The 23,495-nt window shown below is 36.7% G+C and overlaps 1 protein-coding gene across 1 annotated transcript in view; it reads right to left on the bottom strand.

Annotated features, from left to right (window-relative positions):
• LOC121420612 (fibrillin-3-like) overlaps positions 1–23,495 on the bottom strand; it is a 161,275-nt gene that overhangs the window by 13,524 nt on the left and 124,256 nt on the right. The window contains exons 32-48 of the mRNA XM_041615274.1: positions 21,906–21,998; positions 21,387–21,479; positions 19,517–19,609; positions 18,639–18,746; positions 18,179–18,277; positions 13,031–13,189; positions 12,402–12,545; positions 11,756–11,854; positions 6,015–6,110; positions 5,292–5,459; positions 4,068–4,214; positions 3,208–3,324; positions 2,518–2,610; positions 2,191–2,295; positions 1,789–1,881; positions 1,025–1,117; positions 202–336 (exon numbers count right to left, since the gene is read on the bottom strand). Coding sequence (XP_041471208.1) covers positions 202–336; positions 1,025–1,117; positions 1,789–1,881; positions 2,191–2,295; positions 2,518–2,610; positions 3,208–3,324; positions 4,068–4,214; positions 5,292–5,459; positions 6,015–6,110; positions 11,756–11,854; positions 12,402–12,545; positions 13,031–13,189; positions 18,179–18,277; positions 18,639–18,746; positions 19,517–19,609; positions 21,387–21,479; positions 21,906–21,998 — 1,935 coding nt within the window. The remainder of the gene's footprint in view (positions 1–201; positions 337–1,024; positions 1,118–1,788; positions 1,882–2,190; positions 2,296–2,517; positions 2,611–3,207; positions 3,325–4,067; positions 4,215–5,291; positions 5,460–6,014; positions 6,111–11,755; positions 11,855–12,401; positions 12,546–13,030; positions 13,190–18,178; positions 18,278–18,638; positions 18,747–19,516; positions 19,610–21,386; positions 21,480–21,905; positions 21,999–23,495) is intronic.

A 23,495-nucleotide genomic window follows, 5' to 3' on the forward strand; every position in this document is an offset into this window, starting at 1 on the left:
ATCTAACTAAAAATGAATTGTATTGACTTTTTATTGCATTGAATGGAATTTCATTGAAATGAGCTGGTCTGACTAGATCCAAATGATAAATCTGAATTCATCAAACTAAACTTAACTTCATTCCATTCAATTCCATCTACCTTAATTGAACTGAACTTTATTGAACTAAATTTCCTTCAATCAGCAGGGTCTAAGACATACCTAATGATATCGCAGGAACCACTGTCCCATCAGGGCCATACCATATTGGTGAAGCGGATGGGTTAGCATCATAGATACAGGTGAAAGACACAGTGTTGTCCCTTTCAATCACAGTCTGGCCAGGAATGATGATTACTAGGTGAGTGAGAGAGAGAGAGAGAGAGAACGGAAATATTATAAAGCCCTCCGTATTTTGTAACACAGAAAACAAAACTAAATTACAGACTTCAGAGAATTTCACTGGAACTGCAAATTTTCAGGCCAGAAAAATTGAAATATGCATAGGAAATATGAAAATCATAGCAAAACCAATAAACAAATCCTCTGTAGAGATCCTGATGACGTTTACTGTGTGCAGTATTTAGAAGGTGATAGTCAAGCTTTATCTCCATAGTGTAGTACAAGTATAAATACATAATGGAAGCTCATGTTCTTCACCCATTTACAAATGCTGTATCATATATTTTGTATGTCATCGAAGAACAAGGACTTTGATGTTTAGGATGCTGAATAACACAGAATTTAAATTTTAGAAAACAAAGAATCATCTATGGGTAAATTGGGGGATAATCTCTAGGAAACATCTGATGGCAATAATAGATCACAAAAATTAGTGGACAGGGATGACTGTCCTTTACACTTTATGTATGAATCATTTCCAAACATATATTTTATCACTTTTCCAACTGACATTGGTTGACAACTAGGTTGGGAAAAAATGATGATTCAGTACTGAAAAAATGATGATTCAGTACTTCAAGTATAAATGCAGCACGATATTACCCTAAGGGTTAGTGTAGACTGAGTTTGTATTGATACTTACAAGACACTTCACAGGAGGGTCCACCGAATCCTTGAGCACATTCACAGATCCTGTTCACGCATGTTCCTCCATTGCTACAGGGGGTGAAGCATGCTAAGAACAAAAAGAGCAGGTCCAGATGAATATCATAAAATAGGCTTGAGAATATAGCCTATCATCACAATGCACTTAAAAGAGTCAAATGGAATAACATAAAACAGGAATTGGAATGTAGCCTGTCATCACATGCACTACATGTAAGAGTCCTATGTGTGCTCTCAATTTTGGACTAACATGCACCAGAGTGTAAAAAGAGGCAGGAAAAATAATTGCAAATCCTTGTGCGCTATGATAATGTATGCATATTTCAAGAATGGGACTACCCAAAGAAAGTTTTGGTGGACACACATGTCAAACATTTTGCTCATGTTAGTATTGATGTTCTAATTAAGTATGTAGCCTTTTACTTGCCTGCAATTCTTGAAAAGTTGTTGGGTTTATAACCATTGTTTTTCTTCAGATTTAAATCAATATTGCAGACTTGAGTTATAAAGCAAATAATGCACAGACTTTGGTTTGTGGTGCTGTACGCAATTCAAACATTGTGCAAAAACATTTGATGCCTCTTTCAACATTTAAATACTCTCAGGTAGCCTACATCACCTGTTCACACACACTCGCGCTCTCTCTCTTTCTCTCTTTTTTATTCTCTGTGCATTATGTCTCAACAACATTGACAATATAACAAAAAGTTATTTCTATAGTGGCACGAGTTTGTGACTTACTTTCGAATTCGCATCTGATGCCTTCATACCCTTGCTGACATACGCAACGTCCTTGGTAGCATACACCCTCATTCAGGCAGGATGGGAAGCAGACTATTTAAGAAAACAAATCAAATTTCATTTCATCAATCTACATCTTGTATAATCAAAGTGGAGCCATAATCAACATTAAAATTACTATCATCACTGTCATTGTCACCACAATTACCAACATTACCATCGTTGACATCACCATCATAACTATCACCCGCATCATCATTAAATCATCAATATAATCATGATCATCAACATGGTCTTCATCTTAATAACAACCAACCAGTTACTATAAACTTGCATAGTAAATAGTTTTCCACCAAGTTTTATATACCGGTGTCTTGATGTGTCACATCCCTTTATACATACTTGGTATTTCACAGGCGAAGCCAACATATCCATCCGGACAGACACAGAGACCATTGATGCAACTTCCTCCATTCAAGCAATCCTGGACACAGCTCATCTCTGGCTCTGCATGGTTAATATTAATCACATACCAGAGATTCGTAAGACAAAACTAATAGTTTTGTTTAGAGACAAGTTTTCTTCATAAATGAAGATAATATTATATACATATGTTTTGGGGACATATTAACTTTGATTCACCCTGCAATAAAGGAACACTAGTCCCAAATAGAAGGATATCTAACATTAATTGCCCAGATAAATTTGGAAATAAAGAGTTGTTCTTACCTCCCATCTCACAGTAGTTGCCATGGTAACCATCAGGGCAAACACACTGTCCAAAGATACAGGTACCACCACTAGCACATGGAATCAAACATTCTAAGGAATGTAACAATAAAAAATATTTGATATCAATTTGCAAGCTACTAAACCATGATGTGTTTTCAAATAGTGTATAAAACATATAAGATGTTTCTAATTGCTCTGTGGGCAAAACATTCACATGTCCTCAGTTTCAATCAGGCTTGCCAAGCTGTTTATGAATTCATTATCACATTATTACACATTATTATGTGTAATGCATTAAACTAAGAAGCAGAGATACTTAGTTGTCTAGTTATTTAAAAATCTAATTCACTTATTCATAGAAAAAATTATGACACTGATGGATTTCCATAGAGTAATGATTGATCGGATCAATCATTACTCTTTGTAAGACCCTGATCAGCCAGCAACGTCAGCATCTAAAATACACGTTTGTTCAAAATATTTTCTACATATGATGTATATTTATTCAACCATCGTTTTCTTGAAAATTCAGTGTGCTTCTTTTTGTTTACAAAAGACATTTTTCCTAATTTACAGTAGAAAAAATTATGACATTGACAGATTTCCATATACATATAAATTTATTTGATCCAATTGCAACTCTTTGTAAGACAGGGCCCTAAACTGAATTGAATTGGATATACTTACGACCCACCAGTCCACCGACTGGGACCTCGCAACGCTCTCCTCTAAAGTTTGCTGAACACAAGCATTTGCCGTTGAAGCACGTCCCACCATTCAAGCACTCTGGCCAACATTCAAGAGCTGTGACGAAGAATGAAAATCTTTAAACATCTGTACAAAGACCACTCAGGGAGGTTATTAAAGAAGTACCAATGTGCACAGGATTTCAATGGACAATATTCTTCATCACAATGAGAACTTTATTCAATGAAACACAATCAAAGCTGTCAACTCTTACATTGCCATGGCCTTTTTTTGTCCCAGGATTCTACAAAAACCTGAAATTTGTCATCAGTTAACACTTACATTTCCATAGAGTAGCCACAATAATGAAGTAAAATCAGCACGGATGAAGTAAGATCAGCACCATCACAAGTAGAAATATCTAACCATTGATATACATAAAATAACCTCTAGCATTCCATAGGAAAAGAGGACTCTTCTCTAATCTAGAGTGAAACTTTTGTTTAATTCTAAAAAAAAAACCTAAGGCCATATTCTGAAGTCAGCTTTAACTAAGGCCATGGTCTATCTCTGTACTATAACTAGTGAGAGCCCCAAAATGTCAAAGATTGCATTTAAATTTTATGATCTTTCTGATCTTTACCTCATGCTTTAATGATGAAGAAAACTATTTCAGTTTAATCATTCAGAGTTTTTTAATTAATGGTTTGAGTGTCAGATGAGGTGACAAATATAACAAGTTCTGTTAGGGATACCTGTGACAATTGCCTATTTATAATTAAACCATAACTTTAGAGCTAGAGTTTGAATCAAACCTGAGTTCAGAAAATGGGTCGAGGAGTTTACATGCCATGACTTACTCAGGAGAATAGAAGCAACCTCTCCCCCTACGCTGCAGTTGTAGTTGCCCGAGAGTTGTGGCTGGAAGTTCACCAGGGTAAGTCTGGATGCTGTGGCTGACAGTACCTCCACTGACGGGCCTTGCTGGACCATGGACCCTAAGTTCACTGTATGAGAGACAAGCATGAGAATTTCAGATTGAAGAATACATCCTTTACAGATTTTGGAACTGTTTGTAAATGTTCACTATGCAAATCATTGTTTGTCCAATGTATAGTACATAATCTTCCTTGGCACCAAGAGAGTTTATGACATCACTAAATGCATAAGAATGACTTACGATAATGTCATATTTGCCATAATGGCTCATAGCCAGTCACAATCAAAGTTTCCACTGTAGTTACCACAATGGCAAAATTACCGTAATAGTAAGTCTTAACCGTACAGACAATGTGACAGAATGTATTTCATCAATCTGTGTAGATGGTATTATAATCTGCAATGTCGAAACCACTTGTCAAAAACAACCTGTCTATTGAAAATAATCTATCCAATAGGAAGCAGCCTGGAAGAGCAACAGAGGGAGGCTAGCCTACCAATAGATCGCCATCCCTCCTAATCCTCTTCATTAACACGAAACTCATGCCCATCAAATTTATTATAATCTTAAATATCCAAAACAACCTAAGCCACTGACCAACTTGTCTAATAAAGATAGTCTGTCTGCTAGGGAAGACCTAGGTTATTTCAGGAAGATTAGCATACAGAGACCAGCCAATGACTTCAGAGATAAGCATTAATCCTAATCCCTCTTCATTAACACGAAATTCATTTACCATCAAATTTATTATAATCTTAAATATCCAAAACAACCTATGCCATGCCCTGTTACCAACTTGTCTATAGAAGATAGTCTTCTACTGGGGAAGACCTAGGTTATTTCAGGAAGATCAGCAGACAGAGACCAGCCAATAACTTCACAGATCACCATCAATTATAATCCCTCTTCATTAACATGAAATTCGTTTACCATCAATTTTATTATAATCTTAAATATCAAATAAAACCTAAGCCACGTCCACTTACCAACTTGTCTATTGAAGATAGACTGGAAGATCAGCAAACAAAAACCAGCCAATGCCTTCACAGATAACCACCAATCCCTCTTAATTAACATCAAATTAATTACCATTAACTTTAATACAATCCCCAACGTCAATATCATGCAGGCCACGCCCACTTACCAACTTGTCTATTGAAGATCGTCTGTCCGCTAGGGAGGACCCAGGTGATCTCTGGAAGGCCAGCAGTGGGTGACCACCCAACGACCTCGCAGATCACTGTCACCATCCCTCCAACAGTAGGGGACTGGTCTGAAGGTATAGTCAGTCTCACGTAATACTCCTCCCCAACTTGGATAAAAATTACAGACAATAGATTAATTGCAGTACATATATAAAATGCATTTACACACATGACAGGAATTTTTATTATGATAAAAAGCTGTTCTCTTTTGTGACTTGGAAAATGAGTAATGAATTATTCAATTCCCATATAATTTGCATAGGTACCATAAGAAACACAAATGGTGGTAATGTTATTTCAATAGGTACATTTTTATTACCATAGGTATGTACTATACACGTATAAGAGCTACATGTACGTAATAGAATATTGTGTTGTTATAAATTGTAATCACGGAAGCCGTGCCACAACATCGTATTTCGGAGCTTGGAAAACTCATGAGACCTTTATCCGTCCTTCCGATCTCAGCTGTCAATTTTCTGAATACAAACGATCATGGTTTGTTCATAATCAAATCAATATTTTTACTCTTAACAAGAATAGTTCTTTTTTCTACTTTTTTAGTATATTATTGCATAGAAAGAAATTTGTCAAATTGTGTTACTCCGAGTTTGATTAATATGAAACACTTAGGCAAAGAATTAAATAGAATGTCATTTTACCTGATATTTGACACATGGTTCCAACAAAGCCATATGGACAGATGCATTTGTAATTGATACAGTACCCACCATTGGCACAGGCAGGACAACGATCCACTGTAATCAAGGGGATATATACTTTGTTAAAAACTTTTAAAACCTTGTAGTTCTAAATATTAAATACAACAGCTCAGCAGGTGCTTTATTCAAAAGTTATGACATTGGTGTTTACCTCAAAATGGATCTCTGAAGCAATCAAGAGAATGTTTTCAACCAATATGAGATTGAAGCCAAACGCAATAATTGTAATAAGTCTGAACACAGTTTTTTTCTGAGCTAAAGTCCTTACATTTTAGATACAAGACTTGTCAGCCTAATTTAATAGAAAGATTAAATGAGAACAAAGTTTGAAATTTAATATTTATTTTATGAGTAATTTGGAGGGAGAGATTACAGGAGATCCCGCCCGCGCATGCGCAGTCATCATTCAAAGCATCAAATATGACTCCTGATAAAACAGCAAGAAAGATTAAACTAAGATGAGAACAAGTTAGAGCTAATTTTGCCCTTGAGTAATGGGAGGGAGTGGGGGGCCTGTAATCTCTCCCTCCAAATTACTCATAAAATAAATATTAAATTTCAAACTTTGTTCTCATTTAATCTTTCTATTTTATTTCGTAATTCTCCTGGAGAAATTACAGGAGATTTCAAAGCTCAGGAGGCATATTTGATACCAAAATTACACCAAGTCACAACCCTGGTGTGAACACAACATAACCTCTACAACCGAGTATGAGGCACTGCCTAACAAGGAGGCTGAGAAGTCACTTTTCTGATCCAAAGCGTATGATAGAGTTGTTAAAAGTTTTCTCATTAGTCCATCCAGCCTGTCTGAGATAATAGCAGCGATGGGAACTTCTGACCTCTCAGCTTCTGACACCGACGCAGCCCTCGTGGATTGCGCCTTATAGAAATCAGTGTCTACCCCAGCTGCAGCTAGATTTACTCGTATCCAAAGGGAAATGGTTTGATATAAATTAACTTATCCTCACATGAGGCTTCTGACAGCTGATAAAAAGGAACTTTTTATGATCCACTCAGACGTTCTGTTCTTCGAATATGTTTTAGATAATCAAGAACACACAGTCGCTTATCTAGAGGGTATAAGCTTCCAATGTCATATCTTCATATGCCCTGGTCTGTCTTGTTCAGTAGTTGACCAAAGCAAAACGTAGCTCCACTACTAGTATCCTTAAGAGTCATATGCTCAATGTTTAACTGATGAAGCGACTGCACCCGCTGAGGTTAGTGCCAAGAGGGTGACAATTTTCAGGCTCAAGAGCTTGAGGCTAAGGGTTCTCTCGGGTGCTGGCTTCCTTAAATGGTTCAACACTAATTTAACATCCCAGATATGTTAGTGTACCTGGGTTTGGGTGGTCGAAGTTGAAAGGTTCCTTTCATAAAGTGGTGCACTAATGAATGAGTTCCCACTGTTAAAGGACCATCTAAAACTAAAAATTTAGACAAGGTGCTTCTGTAGTGTTCAAGGTACTATAACCAGCTCGGTGTTCATATAAACTTGTAAAGAACTCCAATTAATGTCTTGATGATTGAACATAACTCCAACCTTTGTCTAAATAAAGTTTTTTTTTTTCATTTTCTTATGTAGATACAGCGCATAGGGACATGCTATGCTATATGCGCTTTACAAGAATTGAGCATTATTATTATTATTGATTTTTAGTAGAGTCTCTCCGTGAAGACCTTATGATCTCCGTGGTCTTTTTATTCAGTCTCTTGAAATGTTTCCGGAGATCCTACAACATAATAGATCAATGTGATCTCAAAAGGGGTGAAATTTGAGAAGGGTAAAGTTAGTAACCCTTTCCTCCTCTTGAATTCTACAGGTTTCCCTATAATTTGGAGCAAGGAAAACCGAAATTGTGAGGGCCAATATGGGACAACTAGTAAGCCCGTATATCCTTGTCATTCAGAAATTTCTGCAAGCAACTTGGCATGAGACAAAATACGTGGGAAGACATAAAAATTCAACTTGACCCAGTTTAGAAAAAAAATGTATCAACCAAGAATGCACTAGGATCGGGTTGCCAAGAGACATACCTAGGCAATTGATTATTTATTCGATGCAGATGCAGATAAGTTAATATCTGGTGAGCCAAAGTAAGGAGCATATTGGTTAAAAGCTTGTTTATCCAGTGTCCACTCTGTCCTATCATTGAATTTACGAGACAGCTTGTCAGCTACTACATTTAGCTTGCCTGGAATATAATAGCCAAATATTTCTCTCTAAACACCATTTACAGATTGCATTTGCAATTTCATTACAACTACATGATCTATGCGTAGTAGGATATGGTATTTTTCATAGATGTACAAAAGGACTTTAGTCCGAAAAAGGCTGCCAGTAATTCAAGATAATCAATCTCACTATTCTGAGCTTTGACAAGCTCCTCGGCATTCCATCGCCCACCTTTAATTTACTAGAATTTAGCTCTATACATGTAGTTTCCCATTCCGAACAGCTTGCATCGGAGTACAACTCCAGGTCCGGTTCTTTACTCTCAAAGACGAGTATACAATGTGCAGGTTTGCTATCCACCATTCAAGATCGTACCGAGCTGCCTGCGAGAGTTGAATGGGTCTATCAAAATGACCTTTGTTAATTTTCAGTGCTACAATTTTGTCAAATTCCAAAGCCCGATAGAAAAGAGGGCCATATTGGACAGCAGGGAATGATGGTACAATTTTCCCAATTGTTCTGGAGACTGCTCTAATACTAGGCAAGTTAGTTTGGAGGAGGCCTATAGGCAACACTTTTTAACTTCATTTACCTTGTCAGAAGGGAGTGTAATGGACATATTCACTGAATTAAGGGCCAATCCAAGGAAAGTAATTTCCTGTAATGGTTTGAGTACCGACTTATCAGGGTGAATAATAAACCTAAGCTCTGATAAAAGGCCAACCGTGGCATCAATTGCCTTCTGTACTTGGGCCTTATTGTTACCAATAATGATGGTGTTGTCATGATAACCCACTAAGATGTGGTTTGCTTGGTGCAGTGTGGCAAACACTGGTTTCAAAATTTTGGTAAAGAGCCGTGGTGCAGTACTCAAACCATTTGGTAAACATGTAAATTGAAAAAGCGTGTCTTGCCAAATAAATCTTAAGTACTTTCTATCTGAAGGGTGAACTGGGACCGAAAAGTAAGCATCCCGGAGGTCCACTGAGGCAAGAAAACAAATTTTCTGACATTGTGTTGCTGTATTGTATGCTATCCATCTTAAAATGCTGACAGCCATACTTTTTCAGGTCAGAAAGATCCAGAATAACTCTTAATTAGCCCAGTATTTTCCTTGGGCCGAATAAAAATGTTGGACACGAACTCTCCATTCTCATGGGAGCATTGTTCAATCACCTTTTCCTCAAGTAAGTGTATAATTTCTTGATTTGAATTACTTCAACTGTTCTGATATGAAAACAGTGTGGGGGTAGTGAACGGTATGGTTTAATAGATAAATTTTCAAACTCTAATTTACCCTTCAACAGCTGATAAGATGACGTGATCAGAAGTAATATTTTCCAATTGTTTACAAAATGCCTCATTCGGCCACCAATAGGAAACTTTAAATAATCATTGAGTTAACTCGTCTCTTCAGTAGAAGTAGTTACTTTGTTTTCTTCCAGGATGCACCCTGCTTTGGGGGGAAAGGCGCTGTTGAGAGGCATTCTGCTCTGCGAGCCTGGGTTCTGCCACTGGTCATGACCCTTGTTCTTGTGTCGTTTCCACTGGGGATGCCCTAAAAAAGGACCCTCTGGTTGCCTGACCACAAATCATGTTGGGCTGATTGAGCCCATCCAGATTCACGAGTACTGGTTTTATTCCTAGCATATGGGTGATATGTGTGAGACTTGAATTGCTTGTCCTTCAATTGGCCTCTCATCATCCCTGCAGCTGCCCACTCAGGTCTTTCACTTGCTTAGCAAGATCATCTCCAAATAAGAACTTGCCCACTTGGGAAGATTTGCACAATGGTGTAAATTTCATATTCATATCAGGTCTGATAAGACGTTTCCTTGTGCAATTTAGCTCAAAATTGGTATTGCTGAGCAAAGCGAGGCAATCTTGTTGAGCTTCAGGAATATTCTCTGGGTCTAAAGATTGCATGAATGCTGTCAAACCTCTGGTTAGTGAACGTTGAATTTTTTGTAGTTGCAGGTTTCTTTGTCTAGTTAGGCCTACTTGTTTTAGTTTGTCCCAAATGGGAGCATTAACTCTTGGCATATCGACCAAGGTTATCAATTGCCGTGCCCCATCTCTTGGGGCTGGGCAAACTTAGCGGCTAATGCCGGTATGCCTGGGCCTTAATTGGCCCACATCACATTCACCTTCCCCACTCTCGAAATCTGGAGCATGTGAATTGTCATCATTGACATTGGTCACATGGACCTGACCTGCGTGGAACTGTATTTAAGAATTCTGATCATCGTAACCATTATTATCATCGCAAAAAGACAGCCTCAGAATACTATCTTGATAATGGCTGACCTATGCCTGGGGAGTAACTGGCTCCCTGACTGGTTCTGAAAAGCCTGGTTCTCCAGTGCTTCAGTCAAAAGCGATTCTAATTTAGTCTCTCCTCAAACTCAGAGTTTGAAGTTGAGGGGGAAGGTTTATTCTTTTTGGGCTTGGCTTTGTTGGTGTCATATCGGTTCCTATGCCCGAAGAGCCCGACGGAGATTTAATATCTCCTTTATCTTTATGTTTTTGACAATTTTATTGGGCTTGGCTTTCAATAGTGCCATATCGGTACCTATGCCCGAAAAGCCCGACGGAGATTCAATCATATCTCCTTTATCATGAAGTTATCTATAACTGTATTCGACGAAGTCGAATACGAAGACTGTTGATGCGACGCTGGTTGCTGGCTCGTGGAACGGGTCCCTGCGCCCGGCTTCGCCGGTGTCTGGGCCGGTGGAGAAACCGCACTCCGCTGCGACTGAGTCGCCGGCGGGCTGGTACCCACATTCAAGAAATCACGATTCATAATCGTATTTTCGTCATGAAGTCCTCCAACTCGAACCCAATGTCGATACCAGAAGGAGGTTGTAATAGAAAAGAGCTCTAGCGCATAATTTCCAGCAACCAACTCGAAGAAGGGGAAGAAAAAGCAATTTTTATCTTACCCCAAATGGCGGAATATGACTGCCAAATCAATGCTGCGAACGTAATGACTGCGCATGCGCGGGCGGGATCTCCTGTAATTTCTCCAGGAGAATTACGAAATAAAATAAATACATTTACTTGATACTCAATAATTACTGTATCATCAATTCTACTGCCTTATGAGATATATCTTCTTTATATATCTTGGAGTTCTGTAGAAAATGTTCTTAGTATATTAAAACAGGTTTAAAAGAAACTTATTCACTATCATTTGCAAATTTCAGAAAGAAAGAGCAAATGTAACTATAGCATACCAAATTACAATATCTGTTGTAGGAAGCAGAAGACAAATCATACATTTGCAACAAAATGCAGGATTCATGATTAACTATAGGACCTAACATAAAAGTCTATTGCCATTTAAGACTGATGTCACAGTTACCCTCAATGAGAAATCATAAAATAAGATACTACACAACTGCCATTTTATAGAATGGTCATTCTTCATGGTAGCACATCGTTAGAAAAAATGTATTGTAGTTTTACAGCAATAGGGCGATAGAAAGGTAAAACTTACTCTCTATTTCACAGCGTGGTCCTTCAAATCCACTGCGACACATGCACATATTGTTGAAGCAAGTTCCACCATTGAGACAAGGCTCCTGACACTGGGGGACTAAGCAGGTGCATTTAACGTGCTATCATACAGTATATAGTGAAAACTATTCCATGCTGGTGAGACACATTATACAGTGAAAAGCAGAACTATACATGAAATGTAGGTAAGGGAATTCATACAGTGAATGGTGAAAACTATTTCACATGTGAATTGCAGGTGAGGTACATGTATTCAGAGATGCCAAAAAATTGAATACACGAATGCTCTGAATTTTATAAAAATACCCCCATTTTTTTTTTCATATTAATCACAGGTACATGTATGTTACATAAACAAAATTAGAACATAGATGCATATACATAACCTCATATGTGCAATAATGAGCAAAACAAATTCCTAAGTGTGTAATAACAGCCATGAATATTTTCGTAAACACACAGATTCAAGTGCAATTATTATGCATGATGTGAAAAAGATTGGGATAGTACTGACAGGAGAAAATATAAAAACAAACCAATTTACATAACATACAAACAACTACCAGCTAAAATCAACACCGTGACTAAAAAATCTGGATATAAACTGATAGGTCAGTATTTCTTACCATAGACCACTAGGGTCATAGCAAGCCGCATTGTCAGGCCAGCAGCACATACGTAGCGCCCTCTATCATCAGCATTGAGATCTTTGACGATGAGGTAAGAAGCATTCTGAGCAATCGGTTCATAGTATATTCGGTGGCCAGGAGCTGCACAAAATGAGATTTGACGTAAAGTATTGGTTGTTCAATGATGCATTTGACAACTACAGCTGTCAAGTTTATTGTTTCCATATTCAATGAATATTGTTCATAGATTGTTGCACAGGTGTACAACAACACAGCTGGAACAAGGAATAAATTCCAAGATAGAATTTTAAAAAGTACAAAATCTTTAAAAAAAAATAGGGAAATTCCTTACTGCAATGCATGTATAATAACCATATGTAAATTGGTACAATTATAGTCTTATATACAAATTTTTTGTCCAATATAATTTTCATATTGCATGATCTAATTGATAATATTAAACACAATAATATTGGATGATATTTCTTCATGGGAATTCCAGAAATATTCCATTCGTTTGGGCCAATATTGCGCTCATCTATGATTCTTGCAATATTACCAAACTTGAGGAATATTTCTGGTATCGCATTCTGAACCTTCCAATATAATATACATGTATGTTTTACCTTCTGTTCTGCTGAGGATAGGCATATCATTCTGGTCGTACCATTGCGGGATGTCCAACAAACTGGTTGAGTTCGTCTCGCAGATGAAGCCCACTGTCTTCCCGACCATGTGATCATTGTTAGGGTTGGGGTAGATGTGGATATTGAATGCCTCAAGGCCTGATAAAAAAATCACAAATAAAAAGTATAAAAACATCAATTTAATTTAGTTCATTCCAGCAAGGTGATTCATAAAACTGTTCATAAAGCACAGTTTTATGAACAGCTAGTTCCTTGCCCTTCTCCTAAAAAACAAAATATACTCTTTTTAAAATAATCAGAGCTAAATTCCTACAACCCTGTTTAATGAAAAATAGTGACTAATAGTAAACTTTGCGATAAATATTCAGTCAGTAAAGTTCATATTTCAACTTAGTACAATAAATTGAAATAATTAAGAATAGTACTCAGGTCACCAATTGTAAACCATCTGTAACTAACAAACATCTTTATGCACAAATATCTAGTCGCTGTTGGGTTGATGATGGGTTATAAATAATTACATAATAATAATGTTAGATTTAATTAGGGCAAATAATAGAAATTTATTTCTCTATGCACTGTACAATAAAATACATTAAAGTAAAATTATTCAATCTAATCTATTTCAGGATCTACATTAATAACTAAAGAGTTTCAAGCATTCATACATCTGAATAACAATTTGATGCGTACTGGTCACTGGTCACTGGATAGATTATGGGACAAGTTTTCTGTTTTTCAGTGTTTTATCTTCAACCTGGTGCACTATTTCTGTTATAATCTGCTGATTAACACTTCATAGTAAAGACTGGTCACGAAATATCTGCAGAAAAGTAAGCTAAAGTTGTGATTTTCAATGAGATTTATGAAGTGAATTTGCGTTATCTGTACTACGGTATACGTAAGCCCATATGCAACACGTTGTACGGTACGTTGCATTCACGGCTTAGTACAGTTCATGCCCGTTATAGCAACATGAGTGCATTTGCATATGAATGGTAAACATTTCGAACAAGTATGATGATGGTGTCTTGGAAGCGTCCATGGCCGTGGAGCTTACATATTGCATGTTTCATGCTCTACATTGGCTTGTCAATAACTATTTGCAATAATTCAGATGGATTTCTTGCTCCAAAACCTAAAGCTTGATACTCCAATCTCTACATCCAGAAAGGATACTTGAAATCTCGTATCCCATATTATAGTAATGCTATCGCTAGTCTCAACATTAGGATCATCTGCTGTGGTGACGTGAATCTTAATCCAGGCCCATGTGTTAGATCACGTCTCTCTGATAAAACTCAAATTCGATCAACTAGTAAGCAATTGAGTTGCATTCTGCTAAATGCCAGAAGTCTACGTCAGAAAGTACCCGAGTTCGAATCATATATTTGCACTTCCCGACCAGACATCATATGTATTAATGAAACATGGTTGAATGATGATGTTTACAATGCCTCCTTGGGTATTCCACAAGATTACCTTATATTTCGTCGTGATCGCCCTGATAATCGGCGTGGAGGTGGCGTCTTGATTGCTTTTAAGCAGTACCTGATACCGGAACGGAAGGTAAACAACAGCTGTCTTGAAATCATCTGGGCCTCCTTCAAGAATGGTTCTGACTCATGGCTGATTGGTGTATTATATAGACCTCCTAATAGCAACACATCTTATTGGGATAGGTTGCAAGCTGAATTAGATTTGATCAAACCTGATGATTATGATGGATGTCTCCTTCTAGGTGACTTCAATGTTGATATGTCGCCAAATGTTCATTCTTCAAATCGGATTCACTTGTCATCAATGATGAATGAGCTTGATCTGATTCAGATGGTATCCTCTCCAACTAGATTGTCGAATGGATCTTCCACTGAGGGATCAATCATCGATCTTGTCTTTACCAACCGTCAATACGCTCTTCTGGATGTTAATACCATGGCTAATCCTGTGGAGTCTGACCACCTAGCAGTAAGTGTTCGCCTGCGATCACCGAAGCCTGCTCCGACGCCTTCAGTTCTCCGATCGTTTCTTCATTTGAAACAGGCAGACTTTGGTCATCTTCGGCATTCTCTACACCTATTACCATGGAATTCTCTATTGGATCCGGCTGACATTGAGGAAAGCTACGAACTATTCCTTGACCTGTTTCATGCTGCCGTCAATGATGCTATCCCACGTACCTTGAAGAAGTCTAAATGTTCACCTTGGATCTCAACAGAACTAAAGAAACTTGTCTTGCTGAAACATTCTTTGTTTAGAAACGCTAGACAGTCTAAAAGACCTGACGATTGGACTGCTTACAAAGCTCTTAGAAATAAGGTAAAGAAAGAAACTAGGAAATCTTACTGGACTTATGTGAACTCTCTCTTTACTTGTAAAGATAACAGGCGTAAATTCTGGTTATTTATACGTAATAAAAAGCATGCTGTACCACCTCCTAAATTCAAGTTAAATGATATTAACATGTGTAAACCTTGCGACATTGCTAATGCTTTCAGCACTTATTTTTCCTCCGTTTTTGGTCCTTCTTTACCTCTTCCTAAGGCTCCTTCTTTATGTACTTTGCCTATCCCTTCTCTCTCTGACCTGTCCGTCTCCACCGCTGATATTCATTCTGCTCTTCTTCGTCTATCCAAGAACAAACCACTGGGACCTGACGGCTTGTTACCCAGTGTACTCAGTAACATTGCCCTTGAAATTTCACATCCTGTATCTATTTTGTTTAATGCTTCTCTCCACAGTGGAACTGTGCCTTTTTCTTGGAAACGAGCCCATATTACCCGTTTTTAAGAAAGGTGAAACATCCGACATTACTAATTACCAGCCTGTTGCCCTAACATCTGTGTTGTGCAGAGTGCTTGAGAAGATGATCGTGAAGGCTTTTGATAATCATGTCGAATCGTTTGGTCTCCTTAATAGAAACCAGCATGGTTTTACGAGAGGGAAGAGTTGTGTTACTCAGCTGGTGAATGTGCTCCATAGATGGGCGACTGTCTTGGATAAGAGATCCCCACAACGAATCGACGTAGTTTTTCTAGACATGTCGAAAGCTTTCGACAAAATGCCTCACAATGCTCTTCTTGCCAAGCTATCCTCTCAATTCAACATTCAGGGTAACCTGTGGAGATGGATTTGTTCTTTCCTTTCTAACCGCTATCAGTCTGTTCTCTTTCAGGGTTCAACCTCTCCTTGGATTCATGTTCCTTCCGGAATTCCGCAAGGGAGTGTTCTGGGACCCAAGCTATTCAATCTCTTCATTAACGACATCTCCATCTCCCTTTCTTCTGAAGCTGTTCTCTTTGCAGATGATCTCTTATTCCGTGTTATTTCTTCTGATGCTGACGAAACCATAGTCCAAAATGACGTAGATAGCTTGATACAGTGGACTGCCAGCAATGGTATGTCCTTTAATGCACACAAGACTAAAGTTATGCATGTGACCAGGAAGAAAAGAATCCAAACTCCTCATTACTATTTAGGAAATGCATGCATATCATCCGTATCTTCATTCTTGTACTTGGGTATTACAATTAGTTCAGACCTATCATGGAACCCACACATTGATTCAATTGTCTCTAGGTCGAACCGTCTGCTTGGTTTTATCCGAGTTGTTGCACGTGGTGCCTCTACCAATGCCATATTTGCATTATATAAAGCTCTCATCTTGCCAATCCTCGAATATGGCATTCCTAACTGGCACCCGACGACCTTAACTCAATCTAAGAAAATTGAAAAGATTCAGCGAGCGGCAACCCACTTAGCTCTCAAGCAGAGGCGAGGCGAAATGCCGTATGATGAAAGACTTCTGGCACTTAACTGGTCATCACTCACATCTCGTAGGGACTACTTGTTATGCTCATTTGCATACAAGTGCCTGTCGGGTTTATGTGACTGTGAATCTCTTCTTGAAAACATACTCATTAACCCCCGTCATATGGAAGTTCTTTCCTTTCGACATCTTTCTTCTAGGACACAATCCCTCTTCTGCACCCCCTCCAGAAGACTACCTCGACTGTGGGACACACTACCCAACGACATCAAGGATTTTGCTGTTCTTTCTCCTACTTTCCTCAGTTCTGTAAAGCAAGCAATTCTATTTCCTGATTAAGACTTTTATGCTTTTCTACTTTTCCTGCTTAATACAATGATTCTGGTTCTGCCTTGGAGACATTTTCTTTTCATTATCTCTGCCTCTCTCTCTCTCTTTTCTCCTTTTTACTTTGTATAAATTATATCTTTCTCTCCTATCAAAATTATGCAATTATACATTATGCACTTAATGCATGCTTTTCTCTAGATTTTATCTTGTATTTTATCTTGTAAATTACCTTAATTATTTTAAGGCTAGTACAGTGATATTCTTATCCTTTCTCTTTATCTCCTCGATTCGTTAATCCAATGCTTTCTTATCCCAATTTCCTATCCTGATAAGTTTTATCATGTTATCATGTTTTTTCACTGTACATGTATCGTTATGATAAATCAAGTGATTATATCCTGAAAAAGTTTTCGATATTAATTACATTTTACTTTGGACTTTTACCCCCCTTATTTTTTCAGATCTCCAGTTACACCAGATCTGATAATCATATATATTTGAATTTCCAATTGCAAGTTTATTTAAAAATACCCCTTTCATTACTGTTCAGCACCGAGGTGTTATTTTTTACTATGTTATATTTTTCCAATTTTGCAGTGGTATTTTTTTTTATGCATCTCAATACTATCTAATTAATTATTTTGGCACCCTTTTCAGTATTCCCTTTTTAAACGTGCAATATTTTGTGTAATAGTATTTATATAGGTTTATTTATGTCGTGGGAGTGGCATGTGTGGGGGCTCATGCCTTCGGGCAACAGTGATGAATTTCGCTTTTGTGCCCCCTGACCCACATGCCGTTCCCGCATTCTTTGCATGTTAATGTACTGTAAATTTTCTAATGTAATGTGTATGTACTTTTTTATATTGGGTCAAATAAATAATAATAATAATAATAGAATAATATACATATATAAGGAAATAAAGAGGTGGGTCTTTAAGGTTGTTACAATAGGTAACAATATTCAAGAAGACTTCCAATTTCATCATCAATCAACTTTTAAGTTTAAATCTCATCTTTGAACTCACTTGCCGAGTGCTGACAGAACTGACCAGTCGATCCATCCTCGCATTCACACACACCATTGACGCATACACCTCCGTTAAAACATGGTGGATCACAGGGAGCTGAAAACAAGGGACCAAATGACACAGAAATATCAAAGCAACATCAAAACAATATAATTGAGGTATTCTTCTTAATCACCAATTGTGATTATATTATTATGATTATCATTCATATTATCAATGTGATTTTTAACATAATTGTCATTATAATCATCCATAATTATTCTCCTATGTACATGTAAATCTCTTATGATCATTATCTAATTCCTTTTACAAGTGCGTAATAAATGCAGATGGTGTGCAATCTAAATCCTCATGACATAACATAGGTTTATATTCCATAATGCATAATGATTGTTTGAAATAGCCATAATACTACTATTGAAACAAGAGTGGTAGATGTTAGAAAATGAAGACTTACTGATAGCTACAATACTGCAGAATGGGCCTGAGTAAGATGCATGACATATGCAGGTTCCGTTCACACAGGTCCCTCCATTCTGACAAGGTCTCTGTTCACATCCAGCCACTGAAAACACACCATTATAAAAGCAGATTTAAATGTAAATCACAAGATTCTTCTGTTGGTGTCATCTATTTGGTTATTGATATATATTCATATATCATATATGTATTTCAAATGTGATGATTGTTTTTTTCCTACTGACTTGTATTGATTCACTATATTTGCTTGATTTGTATTTTGTTCAAAATGAAATAAATAAAATTAAATAAAATGAAAAAAAAATAATCACTGTATGAAAAAGATTACTCTAGATACACTACGAAACCATAGTAACTATTACTTCTTTTTCCATATATTGTGATATCTATTCAACTACAAAACCTTAAATATGCTATAATGTTACACTTTCATTTGAATGCACACTCTAATAGATATCAAAACAAAATATAATTGTTACTTTTTATTTCAGTACAAAATTAATGATCCTACTTTATATTATAAAAAAGTCATACTGAAAATGAACCTTCAGTGCCCTCAAAAGATAAATGGAGATACATTATCAAACAAAAGTTGCTCTTGTTGATATCCTAACAGCAATTTGATTTCAATAAAAAATTAACCCCTTTTAAAATGATATAGAGAAGATTATATAGGGGTATTGCAAGAAACTTATTTGCACCATACTTTACAATAAATTGAGGAAAAAATTGACATTCAAGTGATAACAATTTTCTTGCAATTTGCAATAAATTGTAAGAATTATGATTAATATGGTGGCCTGAAATTGAATTGCAAGTGATTGAAAGATTCTTGCAATGCAAAGTGAGACTTACATCTGATTTGGCAATACTGCCCAAGATATCCATAGGGACATTCACATAACCCATCCAGGCAGACTCCTCCATTTTGACACAAGGGCCAGCATTCTAGTAACATTTGAGGGAAGAAGGCATTGTAAAAGTAAACTGTATGTCACTCCAATCATGGATGCAACTATTAACCAAGCACTCTGAAAATTAACCACCTCACAGAACATAGTATTAAGGAAGTACAGAATTTCATTAATGATGTGGCATCTACTTATCTGGGCCCCGTATTACAAAGAGTTGCAATTGATCTGATCAACCTCAACTATGGAAAGCCAGCAACGCCCACATCTAAAATGCATGTTAGATCAAAATGTTTTCTAGCGATTCATCGTTTTCTTGAACTTTGGTGTGTTCGCCTTTGTTTACAAAGGACATTTTGAAAATTTCCTGCAGAAAAAATGATGACATCGATGGATTTCAATAGAGTTACGGTTGATTGGAACAACTGTAACTCTTGGTAAGATGGGGCCCTGGGGTAATCAGCCTACTGTGCATGAATAAGGAGAACACAGCATTAAAGGGGCAAAGATTCTGAATCATAGGCAACATTGTGAAATCTAAAGCTGTTTAGAATTAAAACAAAGAGACAGATTCATCAAATAACAATAATTCAGCAAAGATAAAGGTAAAATATTGGACAAATGAGAAACATAATAATCTTCATATCAACATAAACTCTAAAAATGCTCAGGTATTACCATCTTCTGACACATCACGTAATACATGCAAACATGTATAAAGTACATGGACTTGAGTGTAATTCAACATACATGAAGAAAGAAACAAGTGGAATGCCTCTGGCCGTCTCACCTGCATCACGTGGTTCAATATAGCAGCAGTGCTGACTTTGAATACTACTCTAACTCGCACAAGATGTTCAGTGATACATGGTTACTCTTATGTCCACTTTTTATGAACTAGACCAATAAACTTACAGAGATATGATGGTTATTCAACAAAAAACCCCAACACGGCCAAAGTTCATTGACCTTACATGACCTTTGACTTTGATCATGTGACCTGAAACTCACACAGGATGTTCAGTGATACTTGATTACTCTTATGTACAAGTTTCATGAATCAGATCCATAAACTTTCAAAGTTATGATGGTAATTCAACAGATACACCCAATTCGGCCAAAGTTCATTGACCTTTGGCCTTGGTCATGTGACCTGAAACAAGCACAGGATGTTCAGTGATACTTGATTACTCTAATGTCCAAGTTTAATGAACTAGACCAATAAACTTTCAAAGTTATGATGGTAATTCAACAGATATCCCCGATTCGGCCAAAGTTCATTGACCCTAAATGACCTTTGACCTTAATCATGAGACCTAAAACTTGCACAAAATGTTCAGTGATGCTTGATTACTATTATGTCCAAGTTTCATGAATCAGATCCATAAACTTTCAAAGTTATGATGGGAATTCAACAGATATCCCCAATTCAGCCAAAGTTCATTGACCCTAAATGACCTTTGACCTTGGTCATGTGACATGAAACTCTAATAGGATGTTCAGTAATACTTGATTAACCTTATGGCCAAGTTTTATTAACTAGGTCCATATACTTTCTAAGTTATGACGTCATATCAAAAACTTAACCTCAGGTTAAGATTTGATGTTGACGCCGCCGCCGTCGGAAAAGCGGCGCCTATAGTCTCACTTTGCTTCGCAGGTGAGACAACAAACGTTCATAGAAGTAACAACAAATAAAACAATACACCTGTACCATGTTGTTTTCCTGTTCAAGGCAGTAAAGCAAAACTGTGCATCGATACTAAAAGTGACTCAGAAATCAAGGTTTTCATTACAAAAAAAATGGAACTGACCTCTGCTTTCACACTGGAGTCCAGAGTAGTGGAGTGGACAAACACAGTTGCCTTGGAAACAGGTTCCTCCATTCAGACAAGGGGGGTTGCAAGCTAAATTATGAGAGCAGACAAATAAAAGTAATCACTTTAAGTGCAAACTAAATACAAAGTGACAGCTGCTGTGTAAAATATTAATTATTTTAAATTCATTAAAGTGCCGACTACAGCAACTAATTATACACCATAATTACCAATGAAATACATGGTCATTCATTATCTGTGCCGCTGACTGCCTTCTCTTATGCCGCAAAAAAAAATGTCGATCAAAATCTGCAGAATCATTTTTATTTCCTCAATGATGAACCATAAAACATATTTGATGGTATTCTCATAGTACTGACATTTTAAAGTCTGGTTTAAGTTTGGACTACAATTGCACGTGGGAACTGTTGCCAACTTCGATACCCTATACAGGTAATGCAACTCCTGCAATACAAAGTGCTATTAAAATGGTATTGGTATTAGTTTTACACTCACTTTCTAATTCACATGCTATACCCTCATATCCAGTGGGACACACACATGCTCCAAAGTTACATGTTCCTCCATTCTGGCAGGGTCGGATGCAATCTACAATACAAATACATCCAAAGGTTAAAGGTCGAAGGTCATAGACATCACACACTTCCCATTCAACAAACTGTAATAGTTAGGCATTCAAGATGATCATATTGAATTTTAATAACAAATTATGATGTTTTTCAACAAATATACATGGACGTATAAATAAGATTAACTCATCAGACACAAGATTTTTTTACCTCGACCACTATCTTTATGTAAATTGCAAAGATTAAGCATTTAGTCTTATATCAAATATTGACATGATTTATATTATAACAAGTTATGGAATGTATTTTTACACTTTGGTAGCATTTTCACCAAAAACTGGGGGTCAAAATGGCCTTGCACAGGTCAAAAGTCAGTTAACAGACTGGCACCAATCCTATTTGAGAAAATTCCAATAAAAATTAATGATTATAAGGTAATGAGAGTACAGGTTTTTTATTTTGTACAGTGAATATATTAAAACAATTTTAATTTGGTATGAAACATTACGTTGAAGAATTGATTATCAGGTAGGTGTTCCATTAAGCTATACATTAAGGTATGCAGGACTTTAGGCAGGACCAGGGGCCTGTAACAACAAGGATTAGCAATCATCTTAGACATTTTTACGATTGATTGCATTGACTGCAATGTACAATCAATCGTGAAAATGAAGTGTACGATTAATTGCTAACCTTTGTGTTACGAACCCCAGAACATCAAAACATGTTCTGGGTGCTAGGTCATCAGGGGTCCGTTGCAGAAAGAGTTGCGTTTAAAGGTAAGTCTAAAAATCAAACGCAAGTCAAAAAATCAATCGCAAGTCCCAAATGCACGCTGTTGATTGGTTGAAAATCAAGTTGCGCCTGATTTTTAGGGTTGTGATTGATTGCAACTCTTTCTGCAATGGGCCCCTGTACAAGGATACAATAACATAGAACAAGGGTAACCAGTTGTGCATAGTTACAACATGCAGAACTCAAGAACAGCTATATAAAATGGTCCATATAAAAAAAGTTAAATGTACAATGATAAGAAAATCGCTCAGACTTCTCAATGAAATTCACCAATAATAATATCTGATAAGAGAACATATAGATGAGAAAATGTTTAAATAATACATTAATATTTAAGTAGTGTCTCTAAAGAACTTGGTTGAATGAGAAAAGAAAATGCTAAATTAATGAAGTCACATTAAAATAGATTCTAAAAAAATAAATTAGAGTGGAATATATTAGAGTGAAGTAATCAAAAAATATTTTACATTCTGCAAATGCATAGAAACTATGAAATTAAAAACCAACAAATAGTGGAACACAGAAATAGACATAAACATGACATATGCAACAAAAAAGATATAACATAAATCTGACAAGTAATTACATTACTAAAAACACATTTATTTTTTCTCTATCAGATATGAAATATAGTGTATATAGTGTCAGTAAAGAAAAATTATCTTAGCATTACAGAGACAAATATCAAAGCCAAGTTCAAGAAGCATGCATGATGTTAATC

The sequence above is a fragment of the Lytechinus variegatus genome, chromosome 8 (genome assembly GCF_018143015.1).
Source record: "Lytechinus variegatus isolate NC3 chromosome 8, Lvar_3.0, whole genome shotgun sequence".
Classification (NCBI taxonomy): domain Eukaryota; kingdom Metazoa; phylum Echinodermata; class Echinoidea; order Temnopleuroida; family Toxopneustidae; genus Lytechinus; species Lytechinus variegatus.